At 35.9% G+C, this 20,335-nt stretch overlaps 1 protein-coding gene across 2 annotated transcripts in view; it reads left to right on the top strand.

Annotated features, from left to right (window-relative positions):
* Positions 1-14,896, top strand: part of LOC143246992 (uncharacterized) — a 68,802-nt gene extending 53,906 nt beyond the window's left edge. Inside the window, exons 2-6 of one of the 2 annotated variants that reach the window (XM_076494283.1) lie at positions 746-946; positions 2,248-2,328; positions 2,658-2,741; positions 4,575-4,622; positions 12,351-14,896. In XM_076494283.1, coding sequence (XP_076350398.1) covers positions 746-946; positions 2,248-2,328; positions 2,658-2,741; positions 4,575-4,622; positions 12,351-12,841 — 905 coding nt within the window. In that variant the 3' untranslated portion in view covers positions 12,842-14,896. The remainder of the gene's footprint in view (positions 1-745; positions 947-2,247; positions 2,329-2,657; positions 2,742-4,574; positions 4,623-12,350) is intronic. The other variant, XM_076494284.1, reaches the window with a different exon arrangement.
* Positions 14,897-20,335: the final 5,439 nt, after the last annotated feature.

Genomic DNA, 20,335 nt, shown 5'->3' on the forward strand with positions numbered 1-20,335 from the left:
CCTTCTAGTCTTACACTGCTAAATTAGGGATGGCTAGCGCAGATAGCCCTCGAGTAGCTTTGCGCGAATTTCAAAAACAAACAAAGCATGAAAGTGTTTAACCCTAAAATGTCAAATGAGTTGTGATATGTAATAATTTCGGGTTATAACTGTGAACTAAAATAGTTGTTAATTACTGGTCCACTTTGAAACCCTCATCTATGCAGGTATCTTGCTGTGACCAGAAGTTAATGGTAGTTATTTACATTTCGATTACTTTATATTCACAACAGAGTGAAATGTTATAACCCTAAGATGTTACATGTATTGTGATATGTGATATCATAGTTGTGATAAAGTCTTTGTATTTTAATAATGGATAATATCTTGGTATACTGTCTGGTATTTGAAAATGTCTGGGAGGTCAGTTTGGGGGTTTAGAAGGTCTCGTGAGTAGAGTTCTTTTTCTTTGTTAAATACATTGTGCATGTGTTTTTTCTATCTAGTTTTTTCAGGTTTGTGACCTTCGTAAAAGATGTTTAACTTGTCGTTTTACTTCTGCCTCGAGATTGAAACTTGAGACAGTTCATAATCTTTCTCGACGGTCAAAGGCTTATACCTTCATTGGTCAGTTATTCTTTGCGTTTATTTTGAACTTTGAATTACTTTACCTCTATTAATACCGTTATATCTGTGGTTATTCAGGGGTCAAATCACGGCAACCATTAAACTGGACATTATTTCATATATTTTTCTGGTTCTTCAGACCCGACAGAATGGGATGCTGACCACATATACCAGTGGCTAGGATGGATACAAAAACAGTTTCACCTTGATAACATCAACCCAACTCAGTTTCCAACGTCAGGACAGGTCCTTTGCCGCTTCACAAAGAATGACTTCCGTCGTCTAACAGGGTCCAAAACAGCTGAGATACTGTTCACGTATCTTGCTCATTTGAAGCAATGTAAGGTTTGGTTAATAAAGTATTAAAAAATTATCAAAGATATTTAATAGTTAATTAACTATTTATTCAATTAATCGAACATAACTTTGCTGTTTATTAATTTATTTAATGGACTAGACATTGTCGTGAAATGTAAAGCTATTCATGAGGCTACCTGTACTGTGCCCATGACTGGTATCGAAACCCGGTTTTGAACGATATAGGTCTTCAAACTCGTTGCTGTGTTACCAAAGGCATTCATTATAGTTCTCACTGGCAGTATCACGGTGAGTCCATTATCCCCCGGTGACTCAGAAGTAAGTCTTAGCTTACAAAGCCAAAATTTGGGTTTCGATACCTGCTTTGGGCATAAAACAAATAACTCGGTGTATAAGTTAATGCTTTGTTATGAAAAAGCACGGAGATATAATGGTGTCTAATTTTTTAGTTCTGGCGTGTTGGAATATGCTTTGATAATTAATAAAATATATTAACTCTCTTACATTGTAATAATTTTCTATTGGAACACTTACCATAACGTATCTTTTAGAACGTCGAGATATCTTTTCTCAAATGCACAACTACAATACCACTTAAATTTGGATTAGGCCCGACATGGCCAAGTGTGTTAAGGCGTTCGACCCGTAATCCAAGGGTCGCACCAAACATGCTCGCCCTTTCAGCTGCGGAGGCGTTATAATGTGACGGTCAATCCCACTATTCGTTGGTAAACGAGTAGCCCACGAGTTGGCGATGGGTGGTGATGACTAGCTGCCTTCCCTCTAGTCTTACACTACTAAATTAGGGACAGCTAGCACAGATAACCCTCGAGTAGCTTTGTGCGAAATTCAAAAACAAACAGACAAACAAAATAAATTTGAATTCGGATTGTTTTGATTCACGTGTTTACCTGAGTTTTTAAGTGAAATTCGTTGGAAGCAATTTCGGTGTCATCTTAAATTAAACTGTTTTATCTTTTGGCTAGAACATTTTAAATGCAATGATGTCATAATAATATGTTTTACAATACAGGATTTCTTAGAATAGTTAAACTCGTAACCCAAGGAAAAGGAACCATATTTATTTTGTAAGCCTTGTTAGTAAATTTGGATTTCTTAACTTTCTGGGCTTCAACCACATAAAACAACCATGTTCGCTCCGTTTAAACATGTTGTTGAAACAATGAAACAGAATCAAGTTGTAATTTGAGACGTTAGCCAACAGGGGGAGCCGTGTTCTTTAGATTAACAGTTGTTACTCTGGTTGTTAGATGAAACAGTTTTGTTGTAATAGCCTGTTTTAGTGATTGTTGTTTATGGCAGCAAGCGGACATACACCACCTCCAGCCTTAGACTTCCCTCCAACCCCTGAAGAGAGCAGTCCAGCATGCGATGACATTTATGGTAAGATATCACTATGCATTAAATACTTGTTCGTCACTCCGTCTAGTGGCGGAAGTAAACAATTTCCAAATAACTCCGTTGAAAGTCAATAAACATAACATCACAAATTGAATGAAGGTAATTTCAAGACAGCTAACATTAATATTTACGGAGAAGAAATAAAAGAAACCAGATGATACATTTCGACGGTTTCGGTTTTATCTGCTGGAATAACATAAACTGATAAAACTTTATTCGTGGATACTGTCCACTGTTGGCATATCACATTACTCTTGTGGTTTAACAGTCTAATTTCGTTCTGAACAACGTACTGTTTTTAATTTTCACAGACAAAAAACGTTACATCGACTCTTATAAAAAATCTTCACCAGTGGAATGGTCGTTAGCCATGGTGGACGGACTAAAGAAAGCAGGTATTTTGTTATCAGAATACGATATTTAGGTTAATATGTTATCATGTGTCATTTGTGCACACAAGAAAAATTGTATCAAAAACATCTTTCATCGTAGAACTTAATGTGCTACGCTTAAGCTATTCTAGTCATCATACTTGGAAAAGATAAAACCTGGGCCACTGCTAATGGGAGGAGAGGTAATGTAGAGGATGATACCTCCCCCCCCGGATGTCATTTCCTCCTCCAAAGTTAGTAATTCCATTAATTTAACTTTTGACTTGGCGTATCTTCTTTTGGGGCCTTTCCCTTCTAAAAAGAAGCCTTCTTTCTTGAAAAACATGCTGCCATCTTTCCAAAGTTTTTGCCTCTTTTAAAATGTTATTTACAAACAAACCTCGTGAATCCTAAACTCACGTTCACTTGTTATGTGTGAGCGTATGTCACTATGCGTCACACGTAATGGTGGCCGTAATGGTGGTGAAGAACAAATTTTGAGAAGCACATATGATACATCAGAGATGTCATAAGGGAACCATGTACGATCAGAGAACTCACTGTGCCACTCCCTAGCAGACCTAACATGGACAGCTGGTCGGTCCAGTTGCTCGCCAGTCATAAGTGGATTCAAACACCACACGCGCTTAACAAGTAACGGTTTAAAGATTTCGAATAAATGACATTGTGCTTTTGAATGACAGAATGGTATAAACTCTCTTATTTATATGATAACAATCTATATAATGTTCAATACACTGTGGAAACATTGTAGCAGGTGGTTCGCTTTTGTTACGTTCGATAACTAAATTCATATTAAAGAAATATTTTATCACGCGAAACACAAATATTTGAATTATACTTTACATAAGATATTAGTGTTAGGCTTATTCAGCAACTATATAAACAATGCTGACATACTAGCGACAAGGGTATTAGGCCTCAATAGGCCTAATATATAGAATGGAGTTAGAAAATAAAATAGGCCTATTACTAATGTTATTAGTGTTAGGCCTTAATAGGCCTAATACAAAGAATGCAGTTAGAAAATAAAATATGCCTATTACTAATGTTATTAGTGTTAGGCCTCAATAGGCCTAATGTAAAGAATTGGAGTTAGAACACAAAATAGGCCTAATACCAATGTTATAAGTGTTAGGTCTCAACAGGCCTGATAAAAAAAATGGAGTTAGAAACTAAAATAGGCCTATTACTAATGTTATTAGTGTTAGGCCTCAATAGGGCTAATATAATGAATGGAGTTAGAAAATAAAATAGGCCTAACAGTATTGTCTTATTGAGAAGTATAGTTAAGAATAAAAGTAGTTTACCAACTTATAACACTATAACTGAAGTCATGCTCTTGTATATCTGAAAACAATATTTTGACATATCTAGCAACAATATTCTGTAGCATGTAAAACAATATTTTAAAATAACTCATTGTTGACGTATTTAACAATCACATTTTTATGTAATTATTAGGCCAATAAAAGTGGTATGGCCAGGTGGTTAAGGAACTCGACTCGAACTGTCGCGGGTTCGAATCCCCGTCACACCGACCACGCTCGCCCTTCCAGCGGTTGGGACGTTATAATGTGACGGTCAATCCCACTATTCGTTGGTAAAAGAGTAGCTCAAGAGTTGGCGGTGGGTGGTGATGACTAGCTGCCTTCCCTCTAGTCTTACACTGCTAAATTAGAGACGGCTAGCGCAGATAACCCTCGAGTAGCTTTGTGCGAATTTCAAAAACAAAACAAACATTTTTATTCTTAAAAATAAAATGTTTATTAAAATATATTTTTTTTAAAATTCGAAATAAAACATTTATTTTTACGGCTTTTTGTCCTTTTTCAGACCCTTTTAAAGCCCTAAACACAGCTGGAAGCCAATTAGCATCTCAAGGTGAGTAAAATATATTTTTATTCCTCGATAGGTTTCTCAGACGTAAAGCCACTTTATTCACTATACGCATCGCAGAAAGTAAGCCTTAAGTTCTAGCTTCATAAGCCCTTACGTTTACCGCGAGGCCACTGGATGGAAGGCTTATTTAACCTAAAAATCTTACAGAAACCAAAAGTCAATAATAATGTAACTAAGTCACTCGTTCTCTGTAAGCTGGAATGTACGACAGTCTCTTCTAAGAACTTTAGAGCATAAGTGAAAAGAATGTTTACTAATATACTTCACATTGTTAATAACTAACCACTGTTTTTACTGATGTTTTAATCCAAACGTTTATTTTTATTTTTACTTAAGCAAAACTACTCTGATTGTCTTATGGTAGAATATGTAAAAAACTGCTCTGATTGTCTTATGGTGTGACATGTAAAAAACTGTTCTGATTGTCTTATGGTGAGGTATGTAAATAAACTGTTCTGATTGTCTTATGGTGAGATATGTAAAAACTGTTCTGATTGTCTTATGGTGAGATATGTAAAAAACTGTTCTGATTTTCTTATGGTATGACATGTAAAAACTGTTCTGATTGTCTTATGGTGAGATATGTAAAAACTGTTCTGATTGTCTTATGGTGAGATATGTAAAAACTGTTCTGATTGTCTTATGGTATGACATGTAAAAAACTGTTCTGATTGTCTTATGGTGAGATATGTAAAAACTGTTCTGATTGTCTTATGGTGAGATATGTAAATAAACTGTTCTGATTATCTTATGGTATGACATGTAAAAACTGTTCTGATTGTCTTATGGTGAGATATGTAAAAACTGTTCTGATTGTCTTATGGTGAGATATGTAAATAAACTGTTCTGATTGTCTTATGGTATGACATGTAAAAACTGTTCTGATTGTCTTATGGTGAGATATGTAAAAACTGTTCTGATTGTCTTATGGTATGATATGTAAAAAACTGTTCTGATTGTCTTATGGTGAGATATGTAAAAAACTGTTCTGATTGTCTTATGGTGAGATATGTAAAAACTGTTCTGATTGTCTTATGGTGAGATATGTAAAAAACTGTTCTGATTGTCTTATGGTATGACATGTAAAAACTGTTCTGATTGTCTTATGGTGAGATATGTAAATAAACTGTTCTGATTGTCTTATGGTATGACATGTAAAAACTGTTCTAACTGTCTTATGGTATGACATGTAAAAAACTGCTCTGACTGTCTTATGGTATGACATGTAAAAACTGTTCTGATTGTCTTATGATGAGATATGTAAATAAACTGTTCTGATTGTCTTATGGTGAGATATGTAAAAACTGTTCTGATTATCTTATGATGAGACACGTAAAAACTGCTCTGACTGTCTTATGGTGAGATATGTAAATAAACTGTTCTGATTGTCTTATGATATGATATGTAAAAACTGTTCTGATTGTCTTATGGTGAGATATGTAAAAAACTGTTCTGATTGTCTTATGGTGAGATATGTAAATACTGTTCTGATTGTCTTATGGTGAGATATGTAAAAAACTGTTCTGATTGTCTTATGGTGAGATATGTAAAAACTGTTCTGATTGTCTTATGGTGAAATATGTAAAAACTGTTCTGATGTCTTATGGTATGACATGTAAAAACTGTTCTGATTGTCTTATGGTGAGATATGTAAAAAACTGTTCTGATTGTCTTATGATGAGACACGTAAAAACTGCTCTGATGTCTTATGGTATGACATGTAAAAACTGTTCTGTTTGTCTTATGGTATGACATGTAAAACCTGTTCTGATTGTCTTATGGTGAGATATGTAAAAACTGTTCTGATTGTCTTATGGTGAGATAAGTAAAAACTGTTCTGATTGTCTTATGGTGAGATATGTAAATAAACTGTTCTGATTGTCTTATGGTATGACATGTAAAAACTGTTCTGATTGTCTTATGGTGAGATATGTAAAAACTGTTCTGATTGTCTTATGGTGAGATATGTAAAAACTGTTCTGATTGTCTTATGGTGAGATATGTAAAAAACTGTTCTGATTGTCTTATGGTATGACATGTAAAAACTGTTCTGATTGTCTTATGGTGAGATATGTAAAAACTGTTCTGATTGTCTTATGGTGAGATATGTAAAAAACTGTTCTGATTGTCTTATGGTGAGATATGTAAAAACTGTTCTGATTGTCTTATGGTGAGATATGTAAAAACTGTTCTGATTGTCTTATGGTATGACATGTAAAAACTGTTCTGATTGTCTTATGGTGAGATATGTAAATAAACTGTTCTGATTGTCTTATGGTATGACATGTAAAAACTGTTCTGACTGTCTTATGGTATGACATGTAAAAAACTGCTCTGACTGTCTTATGGTATGACATGTAAAAACTGTTCTGATTGTCTTATGGTGAGATATGTAAATAAACTGTTCTGATTGTCTTATGGTGAGATATGTAAAAACTGTTCTGATTGTCTTATGGTGAGATATGTAAATAAACTGTTCTGATTGTCTTATGGTGAGATATGTAAAAACTGTTCTGATTGTCTTATGGTGAGATATGTAAATAAACTGTTCTGATTGTCTTATGATGAGACCCGTAAAAACTGCTCTGACTGTCTTATGGTGAGATATGTAAATAAACTGTTCTGATTGTCTTATGATATGATATGTAAAAACTGTTCTGATTGTCTTATGGTGAGATATGTAAAAACTGTTCTGATTGTCTTATGGTGAGATATGTAAAAAACTGTTCTGATTGTCTTATGGTGAGATATGTAAAAACTGTTCTGATTGTCTTATGGTGAAATATGTAAAAACTGTTCTGATGTCTTATGGTATGACATGTAAAAACTGTTCTGATTGTCTTATGGTGAGATATGTAAAAAACTGTTCTGATTGTCTTATGGTGAGATATGTAAAAACTGTTCTGATTGTCTTATGATGAGACACGTAAAAACTGCTCTGACTGTCTTATGGTGAGATATGTAAAAAACTGTTCTGATTGTATTATAGTATGACATGTAAAAACTGTTCTGATTGTCTTATGGTATGACATGTAAAAACTGTTCTGATTGTCTTATGGTGAGATATGTAAATAAACTGTTCTGATTGTCTTATGTTGAGATATGTAAAAACTGTTCTGATTGTCTTATGGTGAGATATGTAAACAACTGTTCTGATTGTCTTATGGTATGACATGTAAAAACTGTTCTGATTGTCTTATGGTGAGATATGTAAAAACTGTTCTGATTGTGTTATGGTGAGATATGTAAAAACTGTTCTGATTGTCTTATGGTGAGATATGTAAAAAACTGTTCTGATTGTATTATAGTATGACATGTAAAAACTGTTCTGATTGTCTTATGGTATGACATGTAAAAACTGTTCTGATTGTCTTATGGTGAGATATGTAAAAACTGTTCTGATTGTCTTATGGTGAGATATGTAAAAACTGTTCTGATTGTCTTATGGTGAGATATGTAAAAAACTGTTTTGATTGTCTTATGGTATGACATGTAAAAAACTGTTCTGATTGTCTTATGGTGAGATATGTAAAAACTGTTCTGATTGTCTTATGGTGAGATATGTAAAAACTGTTCTGATTGTCTTATGGTGAGATATGTAAAAAACTGTTCTGATAGTCTTATGGTATGACATGTAAAAACTGTTCTGATTGTCTTATGGTGAGATATGTAAATAAACTGTTCTGATTGTCTTATGTTGAGATATGTAAAAACTGTTCTGATTGTCTTATGGTGAGATATGTAAACAACTGTTCTGATTGTCTTATGGTATGACATGTAAAAACTGTTCTGATTGTCTTATGGTGAGATATGTAAAAACTGTTCTGATTGTGTTATGGTGAGATATGTAAAAACTGTTCTGATTGTCTTATGGTGAGATATGTAAAAACTGTTCTGATTGTCTTATGGTGAGATATGTAAAAACTGTTCTGATTGTCTTATGATGAGATATGTAAAAAACTGTTCTGATTGTCTTATGGTGAGATATGTAAAAGCTGTTCTGATTGTCTTATGGTGAGATATGTAAAAAACTGTTTTGATTGTCTTATGGTATGACATGTAAAAAACTGTTCTGATTGTCTTATGGTGAGATATGTAAAAACTGTTCTGATTGTCTTATGGTGAGATATGTAAAAACTGTTCTGATTGTCTTATGGTGAGATATGTAAAAAACTGTTCTGATAGTCTTATGGTATGACATGTAAAAACTGTTCTGATTGTCTTATGGTGAGATATGTAAATAAACTGTTCTGATTGTCTTATGTTGAGATATGTAAAAACTGTTCTGATTGTCTTATGGTGAGATATGTAAACAACTGTTCTGATTGTCTTATGGTATGACATGTAAAAACTGTTCTGATTGTCTTATGGTGAGATATGTAAAAACTGTTCTGATTGTGTTATGGTGAGATATGTAAAAACTGTTCTGATTGTCTTATGGTGAGATATGTAAAAACTGTTCTGATTGTCTTATGGTGAGATATGTAAAAACTGTTCTGATTGTCTTATGGTGAGATATGTAAAAAACTGTTCTGATTGTCTTATGGTGAGATATGTAAAAACTGTTCTGATTGTCTTATGGTGAGATATGTAAAAACTGTTCTGATTGTCTTATGGTGAGATATGTATAAACTGTTCTGATGTCTTATGGTGAGATATGTAAAAACTGTTCTGATTGTCTTATGGTGAGATATGTAAAAACTGTTCTGATGTCTTATGGTATGACATGTAAAAATTGTTCTGATTGTCTTGTGGTGAGATATGTAAAAAACTGTTCTGATTGTCTCATGGTGAGATATGTAAAAAACTGTTCTGATTGTCTTATGGTGAGATATGTAAATAAACTGTTCTTATTGTCTTATGGTGAGATATGTAAAAACTGTTCTGATTGTCTTATGGTGAGATATGTAAAAACTGTTCTGATTGTCTTATGGTATGACATGTAAAAACTGTTCTGATTGTCTTATGGTGAGATATGTAAAAACTGTTCTGATTGTCTTATGGTGAGATATGTAAAAAACTGTTCTGATTGTCTTATGGTGAGATATGTAAAAACTGTTCTGATTGTCTTATGGTGAGATATGTAAAAACTGTTCTGATGTCTTATGGTGAGATATGTAAAAACTGTTCTGATTGTCTTATGGTGAGATATGTAAAAACTGTTCTGATGTCTTATGGTATGACATGTAAAAACTGTTCTGATTGTCTTATGGTGAGATGTGTAAATAAACTGTTCTGATTGTCTTATGATGAGATATGTAAAAAACTGTTCTGATTGTCTTATGGTGAGATATGTAAAAGCTGTTCTGATTGTCTTATGGTGAGATATGTAAAAAACTGTTTTGATTGTCTTATGGTGAGATATGTAAAAACTGTTCTGATTGTCTTATGGTGAGATATGTAAAAACTGTTCTGATTGTTTTATGGTGAGATATGTAAAAAACTGTTCTGATAGTCTTATGGTATGACATGTAAAAACTGTTCTGATTGTCTTATGGTGAGATATGTAAATAAACTGTTCTGATTGTCTTATGTTGAGATATGTAAAAACTGTTCTGATTGTCTTATGGTGAGATATGTAAACAACTGTTCTGATTGTCTTATGGTATGACATGTAAAAACTGTTCTGATTGTCTTATGGTGAGATATGTAAAAACTGTTCTGATTGTGTTATGGTGAGATATGTAAAAACTGTTCTGATTGTCTTATGGTGAGATATGTAAAAAACTGTTCTGATTGTCTTATGGTGAGATATGTAAAAACTGTTCTGATTGTCTTATGATGAGATATGTAAAAAACTGTTCTGATTGTCTTATGGTGAGATATGTAAAAGCTGTTCTGATTGTCTTATGGTGAGATATGTAAAAACTGTTCTGATTGTCTTATGGTATGACATGTAAAAACTGTTCTGATTGTCTTATGGTGAGATATGTAAAAACTGTTCTGATTGTCTTATGGTGAGATATGTAAAAACTGTTCTGATTGTCTTATGGTGAGATATGTAAAAAACTGTTCTGATAGTCTTATGGTATGACATGTAAAAACTGTTCTGATTGTCTTATGGTGAGATATGTAAATAAACTGTTCTGATTGTCTTATGTTGAGATATGTAAAAACTGTTCTGATTGTCTTATGGTGAGATATGTAAACAACTGTTCTGATTGTCTTATGGTATGACATGTAAAAACTGTTCTGATTGTCTTATGGTGAGATATGTAAAAACTGTTCTGATTGTCTTATGGTGAGATATGTAAAAACTGTTCTGATTGTCTTATGATGAGATATGTAAAAAACTGTTCTGATTGTCTTATGGTGAGATATGTAAAAGCTGTTCTGATTGTCTTATGGTGAGATATGTAAAAAACTGTTTTGATTGTCTTATGGTATGACATGTAAAAAACTGTTCTGATTGTCTTATGGTGAGATATGTAAAAACTGTTCTGATTGTCTTATGGTGAGATATGTAAAAACTGTTCTGATTGTCTTATGGTGAGATATGTAAAAACTGTTCTGATAGTCTTATGGTATGACATGTAAAAACTGTTCTGATTGTCTTATGGTGAGATATGTAAATAAACTGTTCTGATTGTCTTATGTTGAGATATGTAAAAACTGTTCTGATTGTCTCATGGTGAGATATGTAAAAAACTGTTCTGATTGTCTTATGGTGAGATATGTAAATAAACTGTTCTTATTGTCTTATGGTGAGATATGTAAAAACTGTTCTGATTGTCTTATGGTGAGATATGTAAAAAACTGTTCTGATTGTCTTATGGTATGACATGTAAAAACTGTTCTGATTGTCTTATGGTGAGATATGTAAAAACTGTTCTGATTGTCTTATGGTGAGATATGTAAAAAACTGTTCTGATTGTCTTATGGTGAGATATGTAAAAACTGTTCTGATTGTCTTATGGTGAGATATGTAAAAACTGTTCTGATGTCTTATGGTGAGATATGTAAAAACTGTTCTGATTGTCTTATGGTGAGATATGTAAAAACTGTTCTGATGTCTTATGGTATGACATGTAAAAACTGTTCTGATTGTCTTATGGTGAGATGTGTAAATAAACTGTTCTGATTGTCTTATGGTGAGATATGTAAAAACTGTTCTGATTGTCTTATTGTGAGATATGTAAAAACTGTTCTGATTGTCTTATGGTGAGATATGTAAAAACTGTTCTGATTGTCTTATGGTGAGATATGTAAATAAACTTTTCTGACTGTCTTATGGTGAGATATGTAAAGAACTCCTATGATTAGTCTTATGCTGAGGTGTAACAGTTATTTTTAGGTACAGAAAGGTAAAAATTAAAAATCTTTGTTTTTTATCTTTATTTTCCTTGGATTAATATTGTTTCACAGAGGTGGACTTCATAACACTTGAGTTTAAGAAACACGATAAAAATCATTCCATTGAGCTAGTTAGAATCAAGTTTTGGCGACATCGACTGTTGACCCCTTTGACAATTCTTTAGTTTGTTAACTTTATACCAGGGAAATGTTGCTTAGGTAGAGTTTCAGTTCTTTATACCAGGTGAATGTTACTTAGGTAAAGTTCCAGTTCTTTATACCAGGTGAATGTTACTTAGGTAAAGTTTCAGTTCTTCATACCAGGTGAATGTTACTTAGGTAAAGTTCCAGTTCTTCATACCAGGTGAATGTTACTTAGGTAAAGTTTCAGTTCTTAAACATTTTGTTTTTCTTTAGGAAATGGACAGGTTCAACTGTGGCAGTTTCTCCTTGAACTTTTGTCCAGTAACAAGAATGATTACTGTATCTCGTGGGAAGGAACGAATGGAGAGTTCAAACTGACAGATCCTGATGAAGTTGCTCGCCGCTGGGGGGAGCGCAAGTCGAAGCCTAACATGAATTACGACAAGCTGAGCCGAGCCCTGCGATATTATTACGACAAAAATATCATGACTAAAGTACATGGAAAGCGATACACGTACAAGTTCGATTTCCATGGCCTGGCTCAGGCCTGCCAACCTCCACCAATGGATCCAGACGCTCTGAAAATTTCATTGGATATTCTCTTCCCTCCCACCCAAACCACACCTCCACCCACGTTCAACGCAGACTATACAACGTTAGATAAATCTTCGATTTGCTGTGTTGCTGAAAATAAAATGTCAGATTATAAAAACTTGCTAAACTTTCCATCGAATATTGGTGCGCATCAAGTAAGTTATCACTAAACCTTTATTCTGTTAGTCGAGGACCAACATTAAATCCCAATATGACAATAAACTATCACAAGTACAGAATGGTGACCGTACCGGTGGCGTGTACTTTAAAATTTGTATTTGTTAACGGATGCAGACATTTATTATAATCGTGTTTATAGTGGACTTCGAATTCTGTGATTTTCATTCGTCAGTGTAATGTCTTTGAGGTTATTCGTATGTTTTAGTATATTATTGAAAAACCATAACACACGAGCCGATTTACTGACTGACTGGTTATGGAGTTCCAGCGTGTAACTTGGAAACTAACTCACTACCTCGGAGCATTCACACTATGACAAAGTATTAACTTCTTGTTCACGAAATGGTTCACATTCACAATTGTATTAAAGTCCAGCAAATCTCTTCTTTCATTGATAAAAGCTCTAGGGTGTCCGGCATGACCAGGTGGGTTAAGGCGTTCGACTCGTCATCTGAGGGTCGCGGGTTCGAATCCCAGTCGCACCAAACATGCTCGCCCTTTCAGCCGTGGGGGTGTTATAATGTTACGGTCAATCCCGCTATTCGTCGGTAAAAGAGTAGCCCAAGAGTTGGCGGTGGGTGGTGATGACTAGTTAGCTGCCTTCCCTCTAGTCTTACACTGCTAAATTAGGGACAGCTAGTGCAGCTAGCCCTCGTGTCGCTTTGTGTGAAATTAAAAAAAAAACAAAAAAACAAAATAAAACGATATGTGGAAGATATCATCTCCTAATGTCTATTATCATCTTGTTTTTGTCCATTTATTTTCTTTATTTATAACAAATACGCTTTTGTATTTTAGAATTATTTTACAACTGGGCTCGATAATTAATTTCTGTCGTGCACATTGGTGCATACAAGACACATTTCTGCGAGACTTTACAGCACCAAAATGTTATTATTTAACTACACAATAGCTTCTTCGCAAGGTTCACTATAACACAAACCCAAATTTGCAGTACGATTGTTTGTTTGTTTGTTTTTGAATTTTGCACAAAGCTACTCGAGGGTTAGCCGTCCCTAATTTAGCAGTGTAAGACTAGAGGGAAGGCAGCCAGTCATCACCACCCACCGCCAACTCTTGGGCTACTCTTTTACCAACGAATAGTGGGATTGACCGTCACATTATAACGCCCCCACGGCTGAAAGGGCGAGCCTGTTTGGTGCGATGGGGATTCGAACCAGTTACCCTCGGATTACGAGTTGAACACCTTAACCCACCTGGCCATGCCGGGGCCTTATTTTCTTGTAAAACAATAAATGTTGTGCACTGCCAAATTACAAACAGTTCTTTTTGATCAGTTCAATGGAAATTACATTTCATAACATTTAGTATTGTACATTTCTTTGTTTTTAAAACTAATATGTGATTTACATCAAATATTAATCACTGCTGAAAATTATTTGTAAAAAGATGTGCAAAAAATCTAATATCAGACACTGAAAGAAATAAGTATACATTTTTGTTTATATTGGAAAACTGTATTGGACAACCCTCCGGAGGGGTGAGAGGTTTTCCCTTGTCTTTTCCATTCATTTTACCTCAAGAAATATTTCACTCAAATACCTGTCACGTCGAAAGGCTGATTCATATAACCATACTTTGTATTAAACACAAACTTACCTTAAATCCAGGAGTTCGCACACTTTCTCGTACATCAAGAGAACAGTCTAGAAATAAAAAAAAAATTCTTTCTTCTCTGAATAACTAAAGTTGTAAGTGACCTGGGAAATGCATATTTCGATTATGTGTATTTATTTACGTATTTTTGTCAGTTCTGAACATACCATGTTTTAATCTGACCTGTACATACCATGCTAACTTGTTGCCGGTGATATTACGTCATAGAATACAGTGTTTATTATAATATTGACTGCTGATGTACTACCACACGTGATATTGTTCACCATACTTGTATATACCATGCTTTGATTTTAAACGTGCCTAATCGAAACACTTGAGTGTTCGCAATGTAGCGCCATACATATGTACAATTATTTCCTATGTACTTACGTACCTTAACCGATACATTTGTATGTTGTGAATACCGTCAATAAATAAAAACAAAACTTTATTTTTCTGTGATTAGAATTCGACTCTCGCAATCGTTCAAATACGTTAACTTCATGCAGGAAGGAACGGTGTAATTGTTACTTAGTTTATTATTAAACATGTTGTATACACTAGCCAGTATGGATTTCACTGCAAGTTTGGTGTTACAGAAACCGATCAACATAAGACTCTGATGTACACAACGCAGTGCCCCTCCCTGGGACAGCACTAAATCTTCGGATTTACAACGCTAAAATCAGGGACTTGATTCCACTCGGTGGACACAGCAGATAGTCTGATGTGGCATTTCTATAAATGTTGTGTTTTCTTACAGCAAAGCCACATTGGGCTATCTGCTGAGCCTACCGAGGGGAATCGAACCCCTGATTTTAGCGTTGTAAATCCGAAGACATACCGCTGCACTAGCGGGGGGCACATTTCTATAAGAACACACATATAGTTTCAGAGTTTATTAACGAATTCATATATTTACAATACATATATGGACTTGATCAGTGTGAGTGTAAAATGAATCTTCGGTGGTTTTCTGTATCCTTCTATTTTCCTTTACTTTCTGTAAACAATGGATTATAACACAATATAATGACGCCCCATGTATTCACGATTCCCTCATACATACACATATGCAATGTGATTTTTTTTTTGGTAAGACTGGATTTATAACCAACATCACAAGTTAAAAAGCACAGTGTTAAATAACTAATGCTTTTTGCATTCAACACTTTAGTCGTTGTTGAGATGTCAAAAAACTTTCAATATTTTCTGGAGTGAAAACTGTCGTCGTTGTGGGGATTTGTTTTTGAATTTTGCGCAAAGCTACTCGAGGGCTATCTGCGCTAGCCGCCCCTAATTTAGCAGTGTAAGACTAGAGGGAAGGCAGCTAGTCATCACCACCCACCGCCAACTCTTGGACTACTCTTTTACCAACGAATAGTGGGCTTGACCGTCACATTATAATGCCTCCACGGCTGAAAGGGCGAGCATGTTTGGTGCAACCGGGATTCGAACTCGCGACCCTCAGATTACAAGTCGAACCCCTTAATCCACGTGGCCATGGCGGGCCGATGTCAGACATAGAGCATAGATTGGATCAACTTATCAATATTGGATCGTGGAGTGGGTCAATGAATGTTGCAACTGTTCGTTTAAGTTTTCATGATTTCAGTGTTAGAACCCAAACGTACTCACCTCCAGGTGCTAACCTGCGTGTGTGTTTAATGAAACAATATATAAACCAAGGAGAAGCCTTATTGACATGTCTCTTTTTGTATCATCTGAATTAACATAAACAGTTGTGTTTCAGAAACCAAACTGGTAACTAATATTACCAAGTACGGACCGGGTGTGGCCTACTCATTTACGTGTCTGAACTAGAAATTCCATGACTCGTGTCTTATGATCAGTTGTCACAAAATGTGTGTTTCGATATAGGAGTGATGGTAAAATGCCACTATTCGATTAGAGTAGCCTAAGAGTTGGCGGTGAGTACTATTAAGTAGCTAACCTCAGTTTAGTCTGTCAGTCCAAAATTAGAGATGGCCATGTTAGCCCTGGTGTTATTTTGCGCGAAATTCTGAAATAAAGAAATCAATTTGTAAACTTTTCACTTCACACGTAAGACAATAATGTTTATAGGTCGTGGGATATCATGGTACTTTGGACGCTTAACTGGCAATATGTGAGCCATGGGATCGAACCCCGTTGCCGAAGGATATTGATATTTCAGCCATAAGGGTGTTATAATATGGCTGTCGCTATTCGCTGTAAAACAAAAAAGTAGCTTAAGATTGGCGGAGGGTAGTGTTGGCTAGCTGCCTTCCCATGAACCAACCGCTCTAAAATTAGAGACGGCCAAAACAGAGAGCACTCTGTTATCTTTGCGCTTAAATAGAACAATAATTTTGTTTTTTGCCAGTCCTATACTTAACCTCAAAACTGGTGTGGTACCACACGTCTTTGCCAATGGAATCTTTCCAACAATAAAAAGCTCATTGGGTTGATGGGCATACAAAAATATAAAGAAACAAGAAATCTCTGACTGTAACAACTTTTCATAGGTGGCTATCAGTATACATCACCTTAAACTGGCATGACCTATATTTTAGTAGTAGTTCGCGTGATGTTACATCACAGTAACAATGGTAATAACACAGGCCTGCGATGGTTTTGTTTTCTTAAATTTTTTTCATGTTCTATGGTAATTCGTCTTCACTGAATTCGAAGATTATATCCATTTTTCGCCATCACGTACAGATTTTTCAGAAAACGTCACATGTACTTTTCACGTAAGTTTGTTTGTTTTTGAATTTCGCACAAAGCTATACGAGGTCTATCTGTGCTAGCCGTCCCTAATTTAGCAGTATAAGACTAGAGGGATGGCAGCTAGTCATCACTACCCACCCCCAACTCTTGAGCTACTTTTTTACCAACGAATAGTGAGATTGATCGTCACATTATAACGCCCCCACGGCTGAAAGGGCGAGCATGTTTGGCGCGACGGGGATTCGAACCCGTGACCCTCAGATTACGAGTCGCACGCCTTAACACTCTTGGCCATGCCGGGCCTTTTACGTAAGTGAATCATTTTCATTGAAAACGGGCCACATTTTGTTATACTTCAAATGTTGACAACCACTCGCAAAAGCTTTCTCAAGGCCAATCGCGACGTGAGAGTTTTATCGGTCGTTCTATAACCCACGAGAAATACACCTTTAGTATATAAATGGTTAAAAGACCGCATGACGTGTCACCAATCCTGCTATGCAAAGTTTTGATGTTTTTCTATGTGAATGGTACAGCAGAATTTGAAACCTTCACCAGATGAAGAAACAAGGGTCTTGCAGAACCAGCCTGATACCAGAACCAAAATAAAAACATTGAATGAAAGTTTGGTTAATAGAAAGAAAGTCCTATTATCTTCACGTAAAACTGAGCTTGAGAAAGTAATTTGTGATGGCCTTAGACAAAGATGGCGACTGTTTCAGGTATCAACATGGGGAATTACCAGCTCTTACAAAAACGAATCTTAAAGGAGGAATTTCTGTTAGGTCTTAGGAAATTGAACAGTTTGAAAAGCTGAGAAAAGAAGCGACGAGTGAAATGTTTAGAAAACAACAAGGGTTCAAGTTACCATAAATTCAAGAGTTTGATTGTAATATGAGCTTGAAAGTTCATTTCTCACACTCAGATACTGACTGTTTACTCAAGAATCTTGGTACCGTGAATGATTATTTTTGAATTTCGCGCAAAGCTACACGAGGGCTATCTGTGCTAGCCGTCCCGAATTTAGCAGTGTAAGACTAGAGGGAAGGCAGCTAGTCATCACCTCCCACCGCCAACTCTTGGGCTACTCTTTTACCAACGAATAGTGGGATTGACCATAACATTATAACGCCCCCACGGCTGAAAGGGCGAGCATGTTTGGTGCGACCGGGAATCGAACTCGCGACTCTCGAATTACGAGTCAAGTGTCTTCACCACTTGGCCATGCTTGGCCGTTTCCAGTAAGAAAAACGTAGTAGTGTTTCCAGCCATCGTGATTAATTCTGGTATAAAGCGAAGGGCTTCGTCGAAACCGGCGTTCAGCACAACACCGTATGTCTATGTAGTCGATCCGCTACTCTACTCTTCTCACTGTGAACCTGCATTGGACTGACTCTTAACAAAATATTTCTTGATAATTGTTGTGATGTAATTGCTCATCTCGAGATCACATTTCGTCACCAGTCTTTAGGCTTAATTTGTATATGACTGAAATGTTCCCCACTCTGATTGTGAACAGTCCATAGTCTGAATAAAAGACAGAAGAGAAAAAAAGTTTGATGTTTGCGCAGACTCCAATCACAGCTAAGGTTAAGAGTAAACCAATCAACTTAAATCGAGTTCTTTGTAGTTAATATCAAAAGGCTCGTGAATGGTGCATTATTGACAACAACTGGCCATAATAACAACTCATCATCTTCATATTACCTACTGATATTTGATCATGGGATTAATATGGTTTATTGCTGTTTTGGATCACAACTTCCACGGTCAACATGTGGTCATACTTCGCGGAAAATTATTTTGTTAATGCAAGAGGGTTTCGAGTGTTTCCTTTCAAAATGTGGCGTTGTTAGAAAGTACAAGTTACTCCTGTGTGCGTTGACGAAACGGGGATAATGCTTCTCTTTCGTGTACAAGTAACAAAACTGTCTTTTGTCACAACTGTACGAGCTGTACTCTCGCTCACCAGTGTGTATATTTGGGATAGCAGGACAGAATGCCCCCCGCCCCAGTGACTCAGCGGTATGTCTGCGGACTTAAAACGTTAGAAACCGGGTTTCGATACCCGTGATGGGCAGATCACAAATAGCCTATTGTGTAGCTTTGTGCTTAATTCCAAGCAATCAGCCCCCCCCCCCGTGGCTCAGCGGTATGTCTGCAGACTTACAACGCTAAAAACCGGGTTTCGATACCCGTGATGGGAAGAGCACAGATAGCCTATTGTGTAGCTTTGTGCTTAATTCAAAACAGCAACAACAGGTCAGAATGTTTTACATTCATTTTATTCGATGTAGTAACAAACACTTTGAAATATAACAAACACAAACCTTTGAAATCCCCACGGCCCGGCATGGCCAAGTGTGTTAAGGCGTTCGACTCGTAATCTGAGGATCGCGGATTCGAATCCCCGTTGCACCAAACATGCTCGCCCTTTCAGCCGTGGGGGCGTTATAATGTGACGGTCAATCCCACTATTCGTTGGTAAAAAAGTAGCCCAAGAGTTGGCGGTGGGTGGTGATGACTAGCTGCCTTCCCTCTAGTCTTATACTGCTAAATTAGGGACGGCTAGCCTAGATAGCCCTCGAGTAGCTTGGTGCGAAATTCAAAAACAAACAAACTTACGTGAAAAGTACATGTGACGTTTTGTGAAAAATCTGTACGTGATGGCGAAAAATGGATATAATCTTCGAATTCAGTGAAGACGAATTACCATAGAACATGAAAAAAATTAAGAAAACAAAACCATCGCAGGCCTGTGTTATTACCATTGTTACTGTGATGCAACTTCACGCGAACTTCTACTAAAATATAGGTCATGCCAGTTTAAGGTGATGTATACTGATAGCCACCGATGAAAAGTTGTTGCAGTTAGAGATTTCTTGTTTCTTTATATTTTTGTATACCCATCAACCTAATGAGCTTTTTATTGTTGGAAAGATCCCGTTGGCAAAGACGTGTGGTACCACACCAGTTTTGAGGTTAAATATAGGACTGGCAAAAAACAAAATTATTGTTCTATTTACGCGCAAAGATAACAGAGTGCTCTCTGTTTTGGCCGTCTCTAATTTTAGAGCGGTTGGTTCATGGGAAGGCAGCTAGCCAACACTACCCTCCGCCAATCTTAAGCTACTTTTTTTGTTTTACAGCGA

This window comes from Tachypleus tridentatus, chromosome 3 (genome assembly GCF_004210375.1).
Source record: "Tachypleus tridentatus isolate NWPU-2018 chromosome 3, ASM421037v1, whole genome shotgun sequence".
In the NCBI taxonomy this organism is placed as follows: Eukaryota; Metazoa; Arthropoda; class Merostomata; order Xiphosura; family Limulidae; genus Tachypleus; species Tachypleus tridentatus.